General features: G+C 38.4%; 1 protein-coding gene across 1 annotated transcript in view; it reads left to right on the top strand.

Annotated features, from left to right (window-relative positions):
- LURAP1L (leucine rich adaptor protein 1 like) overlaps positions 1-21,174 on the top strand; it is a 50,650-nt gene extending 29,476 nt beyond the window's left edge. The window contains exon 2 of the mRNA XM_027614291.2: positions 20,422-21,174. Within this exon, the coding sequence (XP_027470092.1) occupies positions 20,422-20,796 (375 nt within the window). The 3' untranslated portion in view covers positions 20,797-21,174. The remainder of the gene's footprint in view (positions 1-20,421) is intronic.
- Positions 21,175-21,659: the final 485 nt, after the last annotated feature.

Here is a 21,659-nt window from a genome sequence, read left to right as displayed (position 1 = left end):
TAGAGAAAGCATATAGGTAAAATCTTTCTATAAAGTGGTGTAATCCATGTGTGAGTAACAATCTGTTAAAATCATCTGAATGGCTGGTTTTGTAATTTTTACAATGGAAAAGAAATAGTGTCTCTCTTCACAAGCTAAAACAGAAACTGGTACCACTAATTTTCATTTAGACTAGGCATAAAATTAATTGGGAAACTTAAGAGGTGAAGGGAACTGAAAATATTTAGGGCTTTTACAGAATAAGAATCACATTCTTATTCTTGGTACGAAAACATTCTCCCCAGGAGTTAAATAAGCTGAGATGTGATGTCCTAATTATAATAATCACACGGTAGTTCCACATAGCACCTTTCTTCCAAGAATATCTTTGATCCAAGAACATCTAATCACTCCACAATCTATAACTAATTGAGTTTAGCTACATCTCTCTGAAGTAGAATCAGGATATTATTTTAAAAGTGGTTAAGTATATTGATGGCTAAAGCTGTTAAGAAATCTGCTTCTGGTGAAGTGAATTAGGAATTATTGGAAGTATTTCTTAGAAACCTGTGTTCTTTTTCCTTAGAATGGAGCAGCAGGCTTTTTTTTTTTTTTAAGGAAACATGAGATTCTCAAATCATCTATCATTTTAAGAAATTTTTACTACATTAACTTCATTTAACTGATATAAGGATATAATTTAAAAAGGAAATCCTGCTTTAACATTTCTAAATAGACTCATTCAAAACAAAGTGTGTTCAGTAATTAAGTTAGGAACATTTAATGTTACTGCCCTGGAAAGGCATGTAACAAATTTCCTTTGTGTCCAATTAAAAAAAAAAAAAAAACAGAATAAACACACACTTTAGAAAAACTTAAGTATGTCCCCAGATAGGGAGAACAAGTCAAAACTCAAGAGGAAAAACATATTTGTCATGAGAATTTTAAAAACAGTAAGACTGAGTTTATGGGTGGAAATGAGAGATCAAAAGAAGAATTTGGAGTCAAGACCTCTGGGCCTTTCTGTGTCATATACTTGAAGAGCACTTCATCCCATCTTTGCTTCTGATTGAAAAAAATGCAAAGCAGCCTTGCTTCACATATACAGATGAACTCAGAATTCTCATCCTGATTCCTCCTAAAACTGAAATCTATCACTTTGGATTCAGGAGAATGAAATAGTACTTCAGCCAAATTAATCCATTCCAGAAAGAGCTGAACATAATGTTGGCCTGATGTCAAGAACATGTACTCCTTATCTAACTTCACTATACAGTCAAGTTATGTTTTCTTTAATATTCTTTGCTGTTCGCAGTTAGTAAATTTTTGCCCACACTAAAGAACAGGCCCAAGATGCTAATGAAACCCCTTCAAGCTCTTTGGAGGGCAGCTCAAAGTCAGTACCCACAGCACAGTAATGAGGCAACAGTATCATCCAAAGCATCTGTTCAAAGACTATGGGATGGGCTGTCACAGCATTTCTCAGACTTGTCCTTGCTCAGCATTCTAGCCAGAATTTGCCTCCAAATTACCTCTCCACCTTCACCTCCCACCACATTCTAGGCCCTTAGCCCTTCTGATTGGTTTGCCATTTCCTGAGCATGAAATGAACTTTTACATCTCTAGATCTTTCCTTATTTTTCCCCATCACAGGCTCAGATTATAACATCCTTCTTGGTATAGCCCAACTATACCCATGTCTCTATATCCAAACTATCTTATTTTTTTGTTATTTAACTGGCATGTCTTCCCAAAAGCAAATTAATCCATACTCATTCTCTGCTACATTATCATATATGTATGTCCCTGGTTTTTTTTTCCCCTTTCATAAATTTTCTCATTCAACGTGTTCATTGATTTGCCTCATGCTGATAAGCAGTTAGAAATTAGGATTAATGGGCAGGATAGAGCCATTGCACTGGAGGAGTTCATGCTTACTACTTCTTTGTTATTTATCTTCCTATTCTGTTGCCACAGATGTGTTTGTTTCTCCCATATCTTGAAAAATTCTTTATCTTGAAAAATCCACTTGTTAATGTGTGAACTCTTTCTACCAATGCAGCCATCTCCCAGACTCAAACTCTGAGATCATTCCAACAGTACTGTATTGTAGGAGGCTTCACCTTTCCTTGCAAACTGTACACTCATCATACACTATTTTGGAGGCGTGCCTGGATGGCTCAGCCGGTTAAGTATCTGACTCTTGATTTCAGCTCAGGTGTTGATCTCAGGGTCCTGAGTTCAAGCCCCATGTTGGGATCCATGCTGGGCATAAAGGCTACTTTAAAAAAAAAAAAAAAGCACTGTATGGAGAATCAGGACATTTTAGGGCTGCAAGGAATTTTAAAGATAGTCTCCAGTATTCTCATCTAACAGACAAGAAAATGGAGACATGGGAAGGTTAGGTTACTTGTTACAAATCACAGGTTATTAAGGGAACCAAGACTTGAACAGAAGTTTTAGGGATCTTGCCATTGTCACTAACACATGCCATCAATGGGTAGTTGGGTCAGAGGGCATCAAAGGTGTGAATAAAAAACAAATCAGCCATCACCTCTCTTTTAAATTTTTTTGTATATCATTTTTGCTGGAAATGGATCAGTGTAAATATAAACATGACAAATTACATCACATTCAAAGGAAAACAAAATCTCAAATATCCAGGTGAAATCATCCACATTAATTAGGGTAAAATTGTAGGAGAAAACTACATTGGAAAAATGAGCACATTTTAGGCAACATTATTTCAATGACTGTAACTAATCTCATTTAAAATAAATGAAACAGTTTTTCAGAGTGGTATCATGCAAAGGGACAGTTTAAATCCTATAATTTCTGAAAGACTAAAGTTAGAAGTACATAAATTTAGTTACTGGTAATCTGCTGTGCCAGAGATATCATTAAACTAATTGTAGAAAATAAAGTGTGAACAGCTCAGTAAGATTCTGAGCACTAAATCATCACAATACTTGGTGCATGCTGAATCAAAGATAATCAGAGAGATAATTCCATTGGAAATAAAGAGCAAATCCATTCCTTCTTCATGGAATTCACCTGGTTCACACTGAAAAGAAAAAGATTATTTAATCTAATTTGAAGTATTAAATTCAGGGTATGAGTGTTCTCTTATGCAATAAGGGCAACATTTTTCCTAATAAATAGGAGATAAGAAGTGATTAAATAAAAGTAAAAAGGAGTTGAAAACCTAGGGATGGCTATTTAACAGAAACTTTCTCACACAGAGTCACATTTTTAAGTTCCTTTGCATTTATCTGCATTATCTATACTGTTTGGGGCCCATCTGTATTTATGCCAGTTCTAACAAGATTTCTGTCTGTGGTTCTGTTACTTGATTCTTTCCAAGTACATTTTTCAGGAAAAAAAGTAAAAAAAAAAAAAAATGACTCATACCAATACAAAACAAGCATATGGCAAAGATTTATTTAACTCTTTAATGAGGAGAACCATCAAGATGGAAAAGGTGGATAAACAGAGGAGCAGAAAAGACAAATAGTCCATTAGGAAAGATATGCTGAGTTAAATTCACCAGGAATTGTCTTTTTTTTTTTTTAATACCTGTAATACTAGGACCCTGACCACGCACTGCCTAAATTCAGCTTGCCTGTTTTTGTAAAACTGACTGGAACCCAGGCATGCGCATTTACTTATTATGGCTACTGTCCAACAGGCTTTATTTAAGGCAATGGCCCCAGGGCCTCTGCAGAGACCCCCCAAGAATAGCTTGGGTATAAAAGACATCTCAAATTTTTCCCTTTGAATTTAGGTTCTTCTTTTGGGAAGGCAAAATTATAAGGGTTTAAGTTTCATTAGAATAGATTATTTGATTAAAACACTATCACATGTGCCTAGAAACAATAAATGGTTGTAGTTTGGAATAAGAATACAACACAATTCTAAGTAACTCCCTTGTTTTGGGATCAAGGACGTGCCAAAGTCAACACAAAGTACAGAAATTTTTCAGGTTAGATAAGGAATCTCTACTATCTGAGCAGATTACATAGGAGAATAACCTTTTACTATTTCTTGGTAAAAGCAAACTAAATTCTTTCATACTAATTTTTCGTTCCAACAGAGGAAAAAAAACAAAATTAGTTCTAGCTTTGCATTAATATGCTAAGCAGTAATTTATTTACAAGCTTTTTCCAAAATTTATCTTCTAATAAATCCATTCAAAACTCAACAAAGTTTACCAACATTTTTACACATTTTACTGCTTTTCGGAATCATTCTTTGTAGATGATATAATTCAGGGCAAATAAAAAGGTGGTTTTTGGGTTTTTTTTGTATTTTACATCAGTTTTCTATATCAAGGTAAGTTCTATCCTTCACTATCTCCTGTCACATTCTGGAACAAATAATTTTGACAAGAAAAATATTCCCCTCTTTAATAAACAAAACCACATTTTAGTTACAGTTCTTTGCCATGATTATTTCTAGAGTAGTCTCAACCATCCGTATAAGCCATAATTTTTAATCAAATTTACTAATCTTTTAGAGAAAAACTGGAAAGAGAGTGATCATTACTTGCCATAAACAAGCATTTTAGTAGATGAGCAAAGCTTACACAACTACATTATCAAATCTCCACAGGAAAAACATAACCTTTCACACCTTTGTAGGATCGCAAAATTAATACATTCATTAAAATGACACCAAAATATAGTCACTTTATTACTGTTAAAATGAAAAGCAGATGGGGCGTGCCTGGGTAGCTCAGATGTTTAAGCATCTTGCCTTTGGCTCAGGTCATGATCCCAGGAGCCTGGGATGGAGTCCCGCATGGGGCTCCCTGCTCAACGGGGAAGCCTGCTTCTCCCTCTCCCTCTATTGTTCCCCCTGCTTGTCCTGTCTCTCTCTGTCAAATAAATAAATAAAATCTTTAAAAAAATAAATAAAAAGCAGATATTCATAACAATTGGTGACCCATCTTTCATTTTCTGTCTTCCTTGCAAATTACACAGATGTTAAAATTTTTATTAATTTGATTTAATATTAGTCTAAGTTCTAAAATTAGTAAATATCTTGCAAATTATGTTCAAGATGACACAGAAGGAACATAATTACAGTTGAATTAAAAATATTAAGAATTCTAGGGGTGCCTGGGTGGCTCAGTGGGTTAGATGTCTGACCCTTGGCTTCGACTCAGGTCATGATCTCAGGGTCCTGAAATTGAGCCGCACATCAGGCTCCATGCTGGGCATGGAGCCTGCTTAAGATTCTCCCTCTCCCTCTGCCCCTTCGTGTCCCCCATTGTGTCCACTCTCTCTCTTTCTTTTTCTCAAAAAAAAAATCAAGAATTCTAATTTAATATAGAAAATATACAATATTTTCTTAAACAATATATGGAAGAAACATTAGCCTATCTTATCAGTAAACCAGTACAACAGATTTAGGAAGCTAATATTAACCTAGTCTCTTTCACTAGAAAATAATTCAAATCTTAAACAATAAAATTAAATTACAGTTGACCCTTGAACAACACAGATTTGAACTGCAGAAGTCCATTTAATATGCAGAGTTTTTACAGGACAGTACTGTAAATGTATTTTGTCTTCCTTATCATTTTCCTAATAACCTTTTCTTTTCTCTAGCTGACTTTATTGTAAGAATACAGTATATAATGCATATGTAAAATATGTGTTAATTGTATTATCAACAAGGCTTCTCAATAGTAGACTATGCATAGTTAAGTTTTTGGGGAGTCAATGTATACATGAATTTCCAACAGCACAGGAGTCAGCACCCCAAAACCCCCACACTGTTCAGGGGTCAACTATATATGTTTATTCTCCATACTGACAAAAGCAAGGAAAAGAAATTTATCTATTTATGACCTAAAATTACCAAACCAATTAGTGTCTAAATCACTTGGATTCTGCTGTAAATATGCTCCTGAGTTAGCAATATCTATGAGAGATGTTTTTGTTTGGTTGTTTTTCTCCCTTAAAAAGGTCAGTACATTCAGTGTATCAGAGTTCAGTTTCTTTATTTCCCTGAAATTTCTGGGAATATTAAATTTTTGCAAGTATTTATTAGCCTCTATATTTAGAAAAGTCTCCTTTTTCTTAAGGGACTTTAAAATTATCAATATACTCTAGAAATGGGAAAATACATTATTTTCTTATCAACGAGCAGTAAAATGTTTTTTTCTCAATTAGATACACAGCCTCCCACAGGACTTGAAACTTCAATTCTACCACCTCAGGCACAGAGCATGTTTTAGAAAACACAGAGCACACATTCTCAAAGGGTTATCTTTCTCTTCAGTGGAAATGGAATATCTTCTACATGGATTTGAGCACACCAATAGACTAACAATATAGACCAACTAACCATATTCCGTGTTGTCTCTCATCCAACAGAGAACAGATTCACATCATCCTAATAGAGATCACCTAGTGATCCCATCATGAAATCAGGTTGCCCATTATTGCCACCCCAAATGGGGAATAACTTATAGATTATGTGACCTTGACTGACCTAGTGGTTCAGTACCCACCAGTCCCTGGAACTGGCTGTTTGCACCCATTTTATACATGAGGATTCAGTATCCAGTTGTGGAAATGGACATGACTTAATGCATTAAACAAAACTCATAACTATTGGCTAAGGTTCTGAAACAACAGCAACAACAAAGCAAACAAACCGGAACAGAAAGTACCAAATCAGAAGAAGAAAACAGAGTCAGAAAAGGTAAAGTTCTATTGCTATTTGTGATTGACTCCAGAAGCCTGGAGTCAGCCGGGCAACTTCATTTAACTAGTTCTAGCAGGTAAGCCCCTCAGCCTCCGAATCTATCAAAGTATAATTTTCAAGGAATTTTAAACACGGCTCTCATATAAACATAGAGGGAACACATGTTGAAGATTTATTTAGCTCATTTAATGAGAGAAACAGCAAGATGATATCAACTGGCTCAAAAGAATTATGGGAATGGTTCACCAATTTTCTCAGAAAAGACATGAAATCATTTTGTTAAGTTAGAGACAAATTGTTTAATGTCCAGTAGGATATTAAAACCATAACCTTTGAATTTTTTTTCAACTGGAGGGAAATCATTTTCATGTCTTCCAGACACAAGTCTACAAGTCAGCTAACAGCTTTATGAGTCTGGGCCAAAGTAGTAGTAAATACCAGGTCACACAAGGTATATCCACATAGATAATTAAATAAGCCTTTGGCTATGATTCAGCATATCTTTGAAGAGCCATTCAAACTGTTTATATATCTTCAAGTTTACTGACTCTTTCCTTGGCTATGTCCAGTCTACTGATAAATTCATCAAAGGCTTTCTTTACTTATATTGCAGTGTTTTTGATTTACAGCATTTTCCTTTGATTCTTCCTTCAAGTTTTCATTTCTCTGCTTACATTACCCACCTGTTCTTGCATGATGTCCACTTTTTTCAGTAGACCCCTTCGCATATTAATCATAGTTATTTTAAATTCCCAGTCTAATAATTCCAAAACCTGTATCATATCTGAGTCTGGTTCTGATACTCTTTTTGTCTCTTCAGACTTTGCTTTTGCTTTTTAGCATGCCTTGTGATTCTTTGTTGAAAGTTGAATATGACATAAAGGAACTGGAATAGGTAGGCTTTTAGTGTGAGGTGTTATATTTATCTGACTAGGAGTTAGGCTGTTTATTGTTTGCTGTAGCAGTAGGTGTCAGAGACTAAAATTTTCTCTAGTATTTTTGTTTTTGTCTATTCTGCTATCTTTGGGTTTTCCTAGAGACTCCTGAAGTAGAGTGTTAAGCCTGTGATACTTTTAGCTGAAATCCCCTGTTAGTACCCAGGAGCCCTATGACATGATGGTAAGTTGTGGGTAAGGAGAAGCCTTCTATAGTCTATGATTAGGTCTCAGTTAATGGGTGTCTCCCTTCCCCCACACAGGTTAGGCTCCGGTAAAAGCCACTGGGCTTTTAGGCTCTGGTAAAATAGTTTCCCTTGATGACAGGCCTTGTTAAGGGAACAGGAAGCTCTGGGCATATTTCAGAATGGTAACTTGTCCCCTTCCCCTGTCAGAAGCATAGGGGACAGTGAGAACCTGATGGGGCTCCTGGAGTTGACCCTCATGAACATGTAGGGGTCCCCCCTGAAACTGGGTCTCTTGGAGTTTTTAACTCTCAGTCCAGTCTACACTGAACCTCCAGCAGTTCATCAGAGTTCAGACTGTTTCTACTGATATCAGTTCCACCTGGGGCCTTCTGATTCCGGACTTATGATCTTAGTAAGCCATGAGTCTCTGTATCTACCTGTTTATCTCCCAGGGGCAGCAGTTTGCCCCATGACTTCAATTGTTTACTGAATCTAAGAAGAGTTGTTGATTTTCAGTTTGTTCAGCTTTTTTTCTTATTGTGAAGATAGGATGATAATTTCCAAGCACTTAACATGTCAGACTGGAACCATAATGAGAATAATAATCAGCCTCATCACATATTTGTTAACAATGACATTAAATTTATTAGACACAATGTGTAAGGCCATGGCACATAGAAAGCATTCAATAAATGGCAGATGTGTCTAATTATTAAAACTAATGAAGCAAAATTAGTGAGACAAAATAAATCCCTAGACTATCCCTGACTGAAGTGTATTATCAGCAAATGTTGATATGGTGGCAGGTGTTTCTCACTGGCCACTCTTCAGGATGTGAGATCACTGCTCTAACCAGTGTCATCTGGAAAACCCCACCCAAAGTTCCCCAAATGAAAATAGTCAGTGTATAAGCATCATTTACAAAATGAAATGATCTTCAGCATCATGAAGTGAAACATTTCAAACATTACCAAATTTATCAACATTGGGTAAAAATGAATGTAACAAAATGCCGGTGTCTCAGTTATGTTTCCTACACAAAAGAACCTTTCTACAGAAGGCCTTTTTTTAAGATTTTATTTATCTATTAGAGAGAGAGAGAGAGAGCATGAGTGGGGTGAGGGGCAGAGACAGAGGGGGAGCAGGCTCCCCACTGAGCAGGGAGCCCAGCACGGGGCTTAATCACATGACCCCAGGATCATGACCTGAGCCCAAAACAGACACTTAACCAGCTGAGCCACCCAGGCGCTCCCAGAAGACTCTTTCTAAGGAAAATTGGGTTAATGTGTGAAAAACAAAATCTGGCTCATAGGAGGCACTGAATAAATCGACTTTAATCCCTACTCTAATCTCCTCCTCCTGGCTTTCCCGAGGGAGGCCAAATTAAAGGGAATTTGTCAATTTATTTTTTTTAAAGATTTTTTTTATTCATTTGAGACACAGAGATACAGAGAGAGGGAGACAGAGAGAGAGAGAGCACGAGCAGGGAGAGAGGCAGAGGGAGAAGCAGGCTCCCCGCGGAGCCGGGAGCCCGATGCGGGGCTCGATCCCAGGACCCTGGGATCATGACCTGAGCTGAAGGCAGCCGCTTAATGACTGAACCACCCAGGCGCCCCAAGGGAATTCTTCAATTTAAATGGAGAATTATGAAAAGCAAGATTACTATTTGGTATATACTTCAGTATTGAAAATTCAGTGATATCAGCTTCGTTAATCTCTGATTGTATTCTTACAATCTCTTACAATCTCTTACAAACTCTTACAATTATATTTGAATGCTATTATATAAGTTTAGTGGATTATTTTATCATTGTATACACTACTTTTTATGACCCTCAAGTTATAGGAAATATATTTATAAGTGACCTCCATTGAAAGCATCATGTGTCAGATATCAGAGGTATGAAATGTTGTTTCTCCTTCAAAGTAATAAATCACCTTTTCTTTTGGGAAAAAGGGTTATCCTGTGGGAGATGCAGATGGCCCTCTCTTGAAGACCTTAACTTCCTTGGACATCTTCTGTCTCCATCAATAAATATTTAGCTACTCTGCTTTTTTTTTTTACTTTTTTTTTCAAACTATATAACAGTGAATCAGTAGAGTAGCATTCCATGGACACTGTAGTCCAGCATCCATCACCCAAAATCATACACAGATAGAAAGATCTGTAAGCCCTTGCTACTCAAAGTGTCCATAATCCCAACAGCACTGGTGTATTAGTTGGTTCATGCTGAATAACAAATACCCCGAAACTTAGCAATGTGAACAACAGACATGTTTTATGTCACAGCTTCTGTCAGTCAGAAGCCTGAGCATGGGTGAACTGAGTGTCTGTGGCTCAGGCTCCCTTCACAAGTCTGCAACCAACATGTTGGCTGGGGATGTGGTCATCTCAGGGCTCAATTCGGGGAAGATCTGCTTCCAGCCTTGTATAGCTAGTAGCAGTTGGCAGGCCTTGGCCTTGTCCAGTGATATCAGTTCCTTATCATTAGATCTCACAATAGGTCAGTTCACAGCCTGGCAGGTGGCTCTCCTCAGAGCGAGCGGGAGAGTACACCCAAGACAGAAACCACAGTCTTTTTGTAACCTTTTCTCAGAAGAGGCATCCCATTGGGCTTGCTCTATTCCGTTCCTTAGAAACAAGTTAATAGGCCCAGTGCACACTCAAAGGCAGGGGGCTACACAGGGATGTAGACACCAGGAGGGGGGGTCCTGGGAGATATCAGAGAGGCTGTCAGGTTCCCCTGGTATTCGCTGGGGATATGTTCAAAATGCAGGGTCATGGAATGAGTGAACAGAATCTGAATCTTAACAAGACTCTGAGGGGATCTGCATGCAAGTGAAGGTTGAGAAGTACTGTGCTTAGGAGCAAGGCACGTGCTCTTTCATCTGCCACAGAGGCTGCCTCCTCACTTAAAGTTACTTACCCACTCTTGCGACTTCCCAAGGAGTGCAAAGATCAGTTTTCCTCACAACTCAGTTCTCCCCTCCCCAGGAAGAGGAAAAAAGTAAAGTTACTGAAATTCTACAGTGCTGCAGACAGACTGGAAAGAGAATGGAGAGCCTGAGGAAGAAACAGGGCATAAGGACTGTGAGGAACAGATTGAATACCAGCATCAAGAAATCCCTGATAGAGAAGATTAAGCATCTGGGTGAGAATGGATGTCTGAAACGAAGCAAAAAAAAAAAAAAGTCTACAGCCCTATTTCTCCAAACCCCGTAATCACATTGCTGAATAACTTTGCATTAAAAATGCTGTTTATAATGGTGGCTGTTTACTACTTGATTCATCTTGGTTCTACATGGTTCCCTTTATCAAGATAGAGAAGTGTGCAGCATATTTTAGAAATACATCCATTAAAAATTATAATATAAAAATACAAATGCTTAAGTGAGTTTTAGATATCTTGATCCCCTTTCCAAGTATATTTCATGTCCCAATAATACTTAAATAATAATCTATATTTGGGGTGCCTGGTTGAGCCAGGCTCACAATCTGAGCCTCTGACTCTTGGTTTTGGCTCAGATTGTGATCTCAGGGTCCTGAGCTCGAGCCCCATGTTAGGCTCCGCACTCAGTATGGAGTCTGTTTGTGTTTCTCTCTCCCTCTCCCTCTGCCCCTCCCTGCCATGCTCTCTCTCACTCTCTCAAATAAATAAATAATTTTTAAGAGAATAAATAATATTAATCTACATTTAATATTTGAAATCTTTCCATGGAAAATACTTTTCTATAACTTTGGTATAAATATTTAAATATCCCTCAAATTATATTTAGTGGAAAGGACAAAATTACATTGAGTATTTAATCCTGTATAGAAAAATAAAAGCCCTTGGGGAGAAATAAAACTCTCTAATCTACTTATCATAAAATGCAGTAGGTTAGATTAAGCCTTTACTCTTTCTGTACCTTCAATTCAGTAGCAAAAAAACAATCTGATTTAAAGGAAAAAAATGGGCAGAGGAATAGCCTTTTCATATACCTGTTGACCATGTCGACATGCTCAATATCACTAATCATCAGAGAAATGAAAAAACCATAATGAGATATCACCTCACACTTAGTAGGATGGCTATTATCAAAAAGAAACTAAATGATAAGTGTTGGCAAGGATGTAGAGAGAAGGGAACCCTTGTGCACTCTTGGTGGGAATGCAAACTGGTGCAGCCACTATGGAAAACAATATGAACGTTCCTTACAAATTAAAAATGAAGCTACCATACGATCCTGCAATCTCACTTCTGAGTATATTTCTGAAGGCAACAAAATCACTAACTCTAAAAGATATCTGCACTCCTTATGTTCACTGCAGCATTATTTACAATAGCCAAGGCATGGAAACAATCTAAGTGTCCATCACTGGATGAATGGATAAAGACGATGTGGTGTATATATACACAATGGAATATTATTCAGCCATAAAAAGAAGGAAATTCTGCCATTTGCAACAACATAGATGAAGCTTGAGGGCATTACACTAAGTGAAACAGAGAAAAACAAATACTGTATGATCTCACTGGTATGTGGAATCTAAAAAAAACCTGAAATCACAGATATGGAGAACAGTTTTGTGGTTGTCAGAGGTGGAGGGTGGGGGATAGGTGCAATGGGTAAAACTGGCCAAAAGATACAAACTGCCATTTACAAGATAAATATGTTCTGGGGATATCATGTGCAGCTTGGTGACTAAAGTTAACAACAATACTGTATTGTATGTTTGAAAGGTGCTAGGAGAAGAGATCTTTTTTCTTAAGATTTTATTTATTTATTTGAGAGAGAGAGAGAAAGCGAGAGAGAGCACAAGCAGAGAGGAGAGGGAGAAGCAGGCTCCCCACCGAGCAGGGAGCCCTACGTGGGGCTTGATCCCAAGACCCCGGGATCATGACCCGAGTCCATGGCAGACGCTTAACCAACTGAGCCACCCAGGTGCCCACTGGGAGAATCGATCTTAAAAGTTGTCATCACAGGGCACCTGGCTGGCCCAGTGAGTTCAAACCCCACATTGGGTGTAGAGATTATTTAACAACAAAATCTTAAAGAAAAAATGTTCTCATCACAAGAAAGAGAAACCCTGTAACTATGTAAGGTGATGAATGGTAACTAAACTTACTGTGGTAGTTATTTCACAATATGTACATATCGATCATCATGTTGTATACCTAAAACTAACACAATGTTCTATGCCAATCATATCTCAAAAAACCTTAGATTATGCATAAAAACCTACAAATTAAGAAGTTATATGAAAAAAACGAAGGTTATAAATGCTCAAAACTTATCACTTTTTATTTTACTATATTTTACTATTAATAATTTTCTTGAGGTTATTTAAAATATGTACTGTATCCCTAGGGTGACAATATTACATAATGCTGTGCTACTGAGCATCTCTTCTCAAACTCGGGTTTAGCGGCATCACATTTGTAGCTTGAAATTAGTCATGGTAAGAAATTAGAAAACGCTGTAAATCAGAGCTTGATTCTTATTTTGTTGACTATCTTAAGACAGTGATGGAGAAAATGTTAATTTTGCAGATTAAATTTAAAAGTGTGTCATGGGGCCCCTGGGTGACTCAGTCGGTTAAGAGTCTGACTCTTAATTTCGGCTCAGGTCATGATCTCAGGGTGGTGGGTTCAAGCCCCCGAGTTCGGGGAGATCCTCTCTCTCCCTCTGCCTCTCCCCACTGTGTGCTCTCTCTCTTTCTCTCAAATAAATAAATAAATCTTTTTTTAAAAAAAAGAATTCAGCAAAAATGAACAAAGAGCATTCTCTGAGACTCAACGAGTTATATAAAATTTATAGTAAGAGGTAACATGTATTTTAGTATGGTTTGTAAGTCATGTGCTACACATCTGTTCTATCAGCACGATTCCTATTGCACGTATGTGTGTGTGTGCGTGTATAGTTTTCCCAGGGCACCGGTTGTTAAACATGTCACAGAGAAGCGCATCATCGTATCCTTGCCTTCCATACAAAAATCCCACCTTAAGCTCTAAATTGGAAAAATGTACATGCAGAAAAAATATTCACTATAACTTAGTGGAAACACTTCTTGTTGGGTCTTTGTTCTCTTCATGTGATCTGCCCTACTACAAATGTCTGAAGTCCGTGTTTTTGTTCAGTCTTCCCAAATGCATTTCTACTCGGGTCATTTATAGTCTCTTGCGTTAGCCAGTGACACTTGGCATATACATACTGAGAGCACTCAGGGAAACTATTTTCACTGTATTAGAGTGTGGACAAGAAATTGACATCACAGGCCTCTGAGTACCGACTGGACTAGCACCTGTGGGGTGGGACTGAAAAGCTCCCCGGTCTTACTTTGGCAGTCAGAGGAGTCATCGGCAGAAACTGTGCCAAACTCAGGGGCATGCGTGGTGGCAGGAATTTATGTCTAAGATTCAGGGGAGTCACCTGTGCCCCTTTCAAATAAACCAGATGCAGATTTCTAATTTATCAAGACATCAGTTAGTTGTGCTGATGCCAGGGTTTTTATATATGGAGCTCGGTATTGGGGAAAATTACTCTTCTAGCTGTAAGTTTTGGGAAAAGAGAACTGTTTCCTTCATTATTGTTCAGTTCCACATATAAACAACACAAATGGAGGAAGACAAAGCTGACTGATAGAAAAATGGAATCCTCTGTTGCCCAATTAGAAAGAAATTTTGTAAATTTTGAGCTGCCTGAGAAAGCAGAGACAAGCTCTGACAGAACAGCACTTGTAACAGGCCACAGGCTTTTCTCCAGAAGCATTTGAAACCAAGAGCGGTGGGCGGAAATGTTGTACCATGTCTTCTCGGACTGCAAAGAGACAATAATATCCTTATGGATCCTCTGAGAATATAGTCAGAGAAGTACTTTATAAATACAGCTATTAATAAAACTGCTGGAAATTTTAAGGATGGGTGGGCAGAAAATCTGTGATCATCAGATTGAGGATGTGGTGAATTTGGAGAGGGAGCAGATTTGGACTCGATTCGGTTATACAAAGGGAACACACAAATAAACTGGGATAAACTGCTAGAAAAACAATATTCCAAGCGTTGTTATAGCAGCCTTTTAATACAGTATAGGAAGATATGTTAATTTATTTGTAAATTTGGAAATAAATATGGCTAGGTAAAAAAAGGCTTTCCATCACTTACAAATCTGAAAAATTTGTCCCTCTGAATTAGGAACTAGGATTAGAGCCTCACATTAAAAGGTAAATCTAGGGGCGCCTGGGTGGCTCAGTCATTAAGCGTCTGCCTTCGGCTCAAGTCATGATTCCAGGGTCCTGGGATCGAGTCCCGCATCGGGCTCCCTGCTCGGCAGGGAGCCTGCTTCTCCCTCGGCCTGCCACTCCTCCTGCTTGTGCTCTCTCTGTCTCTGACAAATAAATAAATACAATCTTTAAAAAAACAAATAAAAAAATAAAAGGCAAATCTAATCTGTTTTCCTTTCTTCATGTACATGATTATGGATTTATAAAGTAGTCTTTCTCCCTTCTAGTTCATATTACAGCTTGCTGGACATTTGGGATTTAGGTCATGGATATTGTGGATTTTACATGAGAAGTACATAATAACTAGGAGATGGCCGGCATTTATCTGACTAGTCGATTCTTTTAAACAAAAGGATAAAAATAGTGAAGGAGAGGTTTATGAGAGACAAGAGTACATGGTGCTGTCCAAGCTTCCCGTATGCCAAGATAGAGTGAACACTGCCCCTATTTGGAAGATACATTACGCAGCTCATGTACACATTTCAGTTAATAAATAGGCATATGAATGATGATAGTATGTTTATCCTGGAGCAGAACACAAATAAGATTTTTATGTAAACCCAAATAGCAAGAGCCAAAATTAAAAATTACCATTACCACGCAATTTCCGATAAGGAGATTAAAATTCACGAAGAGCTCAAAGTGCTGGCTTTGGCCATGAGATTTTACTAGCTAAAGCTTTTGCTGGAGCTGTTGATTAGCAAAATTGATTGTTCTGTCTCCTCTATATATAGCCCACATGGTTTTCTCAAAGCAGAGACAATTTAGTAATCAAACGGTCACCGGAATGACGAAAGAATCAGAGACTATGTCAAAATGGAGGGAAATCCTGAGCCAATCTGATCTGCAAATTCTTTGCCTCAAATAACATCTTAAATAAATCCTCAGTGTGAAAAGCAGACAGAAGTGATAGGAGGTTCCTCAGTCGAATTAAATCTTCAATACTGGCAGAAATGAGCCTTTGTTCACAGACTGCTTTACCACCTCCACTGAGGCCTATGGCTCACTGGAGCTGAGAATAAAACCTCATCCTTTGTCTTCATGAATGCAGAGGCTGAGATCCTGTGTGCCAAACCACTTTGCCCAAAGGTCACACAGGTAGACAGTGACAGTGGCAGGCTAGAACCCTGTACTATGTTCCTCGGACAGCACCACAAAAAAAGTTGACTTGTTCAACAACTCCCTGATTAATTGAAAATTTGACCACCTTCTCTCCTTCTTGGATTCCATTATGCTAAGTTATAATGTTTGTCTTCTTTCAGCATTAAAATGATAGCCAGGAGGAAAACACAGATCTGGGAAAGTTTATTATTAAGATTATTTGCTCTTTTAGGATCCCTCATTTCAATTTCTGTCAAAGACCCAGTTTACTACTTGTCCAAAAATGATAGGAAATTTCAGCATTTACCAAGTCTGGAGACCTATGTTACAATCCTAAAGCATGAGAGACCTCAGTTAAGTATGAAGGTGAACCACATTGCAAAAATGCAAGGACCAGAGTGGGGGGTGGGACATGTAGGGGGTGGTGGGGGAAAAGAGGGAAGGACATTCACGTCTCTTTCGATCAATCTGTGCAAAACTTTTCTTTCTTTGTCTTTCTTTCTTTTTTTCTTTCTTTTTCTTCCTTCCTTCCTTCCTTTCCTTTCCTTTCTTTTTTCTTTTCCTTTTCTTCTTTTTTTTTTTTGTAAATGTCCTGTTTGTTTGTTCCCTTTGTTTCACTCATTTCATCAAGTGTTTACAGAACCCTGTGCCTGTGCTAAGACCAGAAGCAGTTATCACCTCGGAACAAACAGAATAATGTTTGGAGTATGATTCACACCTTGCAGTCCTTTTCTTTGAGAGATACTATCTCGATAATCTCTATATTCAAGCTAGGAATACCGTGTTTGAATCCTGTGAATGAATCAGAATGGGTTGCATGCTGGCAATGCTCTAGCGCTGAAATGCTCTTTCCAGAGCCGCCGTTCTCTTTCTCTCAAGTCACATATCGCTGACCCACGGCAAAGCCCAAGGGAGAGGTGTTCTTGACAGATGGTGCAATCTGAAACAATCAGCCCTTGAAGAAAGACAAATCGAGCACCTACTATGTGCCAAGCACTCTTGCAGGCCTTGGGCACAGAGTGGTGAACAGAATAGACCAAATCCCCTGCATTCTGTGGTGCTTACATGCTTATGAGGAACACAAAAAGTACACACACCAACAATAAGCAGGATGATTTCCACTAGCCATAAATACCATGAAGGGAACAAAAAACCAGAAATGTAGTATTCAACTAGGCATGGAGACTGGATACCATGATGGATCAGGAAGGAGTTCTCCAAGAAGGGGAACTTAAATGTCAGACCATGTCAGACCATGACAAGGGTTTCCCAACTCTCTATAGCTTTAAAGTCACAAGACTTTGTAAGACTTTTAGGTGGAAGAACCGGACACTTTCCTACCGACGGGGTAGACAACGGTCTCCTTAATAGATGGCCCCACTTCATAAACACTGACATGAATAACAGGGAGGAAAAGCGGGGCCGCAACCCGAGACAGAAGCAACACTGTGATTTTGTCCTGTGGTGGATTGCTCAGACTTCCAACGTTCGTTGGCAACAGCATAACCACACCTTAGTTCCAGGAGCAAGCGGTATGGGGCAGCCTGGAGCGCCAGGTGTTGGACAGGCTGCTGTGAGAACGGGTGGCCCTGCGCTCCCACAGAGCAGCTGTTTACTCTCTCCTCAGCAGGACAGAGTTAGGAGTTAGGTCTGTCATCATTAGCAGCCAGATCAACGCGTTCTAACTGACTCGCTTTCATCATTTTTCCCCCCAGCAGTGGTTCAATGGCCTGTGAATGTTTGCCTTCAGAAGAAAAAGATTTTTTCTAAATAAATCATTTCATGGTCAAAGGAAGCTTTTGTTACTTCATAGTCTATTCCTCTGATTTGCATTGCTCAATTTGTGTTTGAGGCAGCCACGGTGTAACTCAGACAAAAATTGCCGGAAAAAATTTGTCCTGAGTATGTTTTAACCCCAGAGTGACACAGTCATTGGGAATGTGCGTTATTACTGCCTTAAGAGCTGAACGTCCACAGATCTAAATTTATGCCAATTAAAGAAAAAAAATCAATCAATGCTTACTTAGGTCAGGCCTTAAGATAGGGAAAAATTGTAAGACATTTTGTACATGGGCCAGCAGAGGAGGCTGGAATCAGCAAGTAGTGCTTAGAGGACTTTAGGAATGGGGGGGGGAGTGTTGAAGAGGATGAGGGAAGTATTTCAAGTGAGGAGACTAACAGGGAACACACCCACAGCTGGGCACAGACCAGAATGTTTTCATGTGACAGGGAGGGGATGTGAACAAATGCAGCTGTGGTTCATCTGGGGTGCTGACGGGAAATGGTCCCATTTATATGGCACCAGGCCGACAATGGGCACAGCGTGTCTCATCTGCTACAGACGCCTCACAGAAGAATTTTGTAAGACTTTGGCTCATATTGATTTTCTAGGCTCCTCAGTGGACCAGGACAAGTTGTTGATTTATAAATATTTGTTGTATTACATGTAACCTGAACAGTATGTTGATGGCTCATAGGGTGTGGGGGTGAATTTGAACATAAAGACTGCCAGAAAGCCTCTTTTCTCAATGCAACATCACTGCAAGGTCACTGATACACAATGTCACTGAGACACTGTGTAACCAAAAAACATCTCAAAACTTAATAAGTTAACATTTTTCTGCTCACGGACACCCCAGAGACAAATGATTTTCACAGTTACCTTGTATACAGTTTGTTTTTGGTACTTTCCTCAGAGAAGATAAGGAAGTCACTCATGTCACTTTATGTGATAGCCTAGCAAAATTAAGAGTTTTAAAATCGTACCTTATGCTTTTTTAATGTGTATTCATACATGACCTGTAATCTTACATCTTTGAAGTCATTGGTAGAAATTCCATCTTCTCCTAATGTTTGTTCATCACATTCACTCAACCCAAAGTTCACCTTTGGTTATGGATTAACTCCTAACCAGGAAATATTTTTACAATATGAATGCATACATTTGAAGACAATAGCTCCTTTCTCCTTAAAGGCTTGAGTCATTCATGACTGAATGCCTTTAATAATTCTAGAAACCCACAAATCCGAATTAGCCTTGGATCTTAAAGAAACAATTAGCAAGGCCCAGCCTCTTGGGTTAAAGACCCCAACTGGAAAAAAAAAAAAAAAAGGAAATCTATTTCAAACCATAACGAATGTGACCTCTGGTGGCCAAATGTATCCCTGACTCCCAGTCCAGGTGCTAGAAGCTAAAATTTATAGGAGCCACATCTCTTCACTTACAACAAGAACATGGGCAGTCATGAGAGTTCTTGCAGCCTACCTCTCTCCACCTTCCACAGAAACACCACACTCTTGATGTTAGCAAACGTTCCCATTTAACTATAAGACCTACAAAGAAATTCTGCTTTGTGCTGTGAGGACAGGTTTCTTTGAAGTAATTTAGAACTATCAGAAGGACTACACACCTAGAAGGTATCTGAGGGAGTTCTAGAACTTTCTCAGAGTTTTATATACCAATTTTGATTGAGGCTTCCCCTGACCTATCTGAGGCAAATAATCAGATCTATAGAAGACATCTGAATGCTTCAACTTGTAAAATGGATGGCATCCTTTTGGGTTCAAGGAATTTTAAATCAATTTGGTTCTTAAAAATAAAAGCATTATTTAGAACTAGGTATATTTCCATATAGTCATAGAGAGTACAGACCTCTTCCATACTCCTTTCTGTGGATTTCAGTTTCTTCACCTGTATAATGGGGATAAAAGTAATACCTGTGGTCCAAGGTTGCTACAATATAATGAAGGTTGGAATTTGCATAATGATGTCTGGTACATCATCACTCAAAAACTAGGAGCAGCTACAATGATGGTGATGCTGATAATTGCTTAATTACCACACATTTCTCTTCTCCCCACCTCATAGCATCTACATGCATATTCCCAAGTCAACATGGATTAACTATTAATCTGGCCAGAGAGAGAATGTATTTCTTAGCAGAGAACCTGACATTCAATATGTTATTTCCAGGCAGCTGAGTTAGGGTCAGGGATGCAGTGCCGGTTTTACTGTCCCCTTTGGAGCCTGATGCATCGAGGGCAGGAAGTGAGTTATTTGACTCTGCCTTTTGCCATTGGCCAGCAGTTTTCAAAAGGTCATGAGATCAAGTGAATTTATATTTTATTCTGTGCACATAAAGTTATGGCCTGCAGAAGACAGAACCCAAATGAATTTTGAGTCTTTCAAAAATGTAGAATAACCAGCATGTCTTTGCTCTCTCTGCCCTCCACACAGATTAACCTCCGAGCCACAGATGTCAGGCTCATGCGCCAATTGCTTGTTATCAATGAGAGCATTGAGTCCATCAAGTGGATGATTGAAGAGAAAGCCACCATCACCAGCCGAGGCAGCAGTCTCAGTGGCAGCCTGTGCAGTTTATTGGAGAGTCAGAGCACCTCCTTACGTGGCAGCTACAATAGTCTTCATGATGGCAGCGATGGGCTGGATGGCATCTCCGTGGGGAGCTTTCTGGACACTTTGGCGGATGATGTCCCAGGCCATCAGACCCCATCGGACTTGGACCAATTCAGCGACAGCTCCATAATAGAGGACTCGCAAGCCCTGCACAAGCACCCCAAACTGGATTCCGAATACTACTGCTTTGGCTAATGACCCAGTTTTTTGCATGGGATTGGTGTGCAATTAACTTGTATTTATCCTTCTCCGCTGCTATATTTTTGGTGTGATTTTTTTTTTATATGACAACCTTTTTAAAAGAAGCTTATTTTGAAACTGCTTGATGATAATTCTGTTGCTCCTAATCTTTCTTATCTGGACTGATTTATCTGTCTCTCTTACATCTTTATTTTTATTTATTACCGTGATTTTTCTCCCCTCTTTTACAGTGGCACAAATAAAGTAGGGGGAAAAAGAATAAGCAATAATCATCTTTTTTGCTTTTGTTTTCAGAGCAAGGGGTCAGGGATTACCAAAAAAAAAAAAAAAAATCTTTGCTAAATTTTACAATAAACCAAAGTCTGATAACAGTACATTTTGTTGTTTGTATTCTTAAATGATTCAAAGTTTCACTTTCCAGAAGATACTGAGGTTTATTATGGTTTGTATAGTAGGTTGAACAAAATAGTTGCAACAGACTTAGGCATTATTTCTAGGCAAAAACTTCCTGGTGTGAAGTCAACAATACTGTTATTCACACACTTCTACATGACTATTATTTGGAAGCCACAACTATATGCAATCTGCTCACTTCAACTTTGAGGTCATACTTTAGATTGTACTTTTGTCCTTAGTGATTCTAACTCAAATTATATGGGCTTAGTTGTGTGATAATATATATGATTCTCCCAAATTTCAAAGAATAACTGAGATTAGGTACATATAGGTGATTAGAGGTTAAGGTCTCCTAAATTGTATTTTGAGATTTTGTTGATATTTATTTGTAGATATTTATAATTCTGATATGACATATAAACACATAAATGCATATATACAGATGGACAGGTGGATGGATG

Source organism: Zalophus californianus, chromosome 13 (assembly GCF_009762305.2).
Source record: "Zalophus californianus isolate mZalCal1 chromosome 13, mZalCal1.pri.v2, whole genome shotgun sequence".
Taxonomy (NCBI): domain Eukaryota; kingdom Metazoa; phylum Chordata; class Mammalia; order Carnivora; family Otariidae; genus Zalophus; species Zalophus californianus.
Note: the sequence above shows the minus strand (reverse complement) of the source record. Positions and strands in the feature narration are given on the sequence as shown.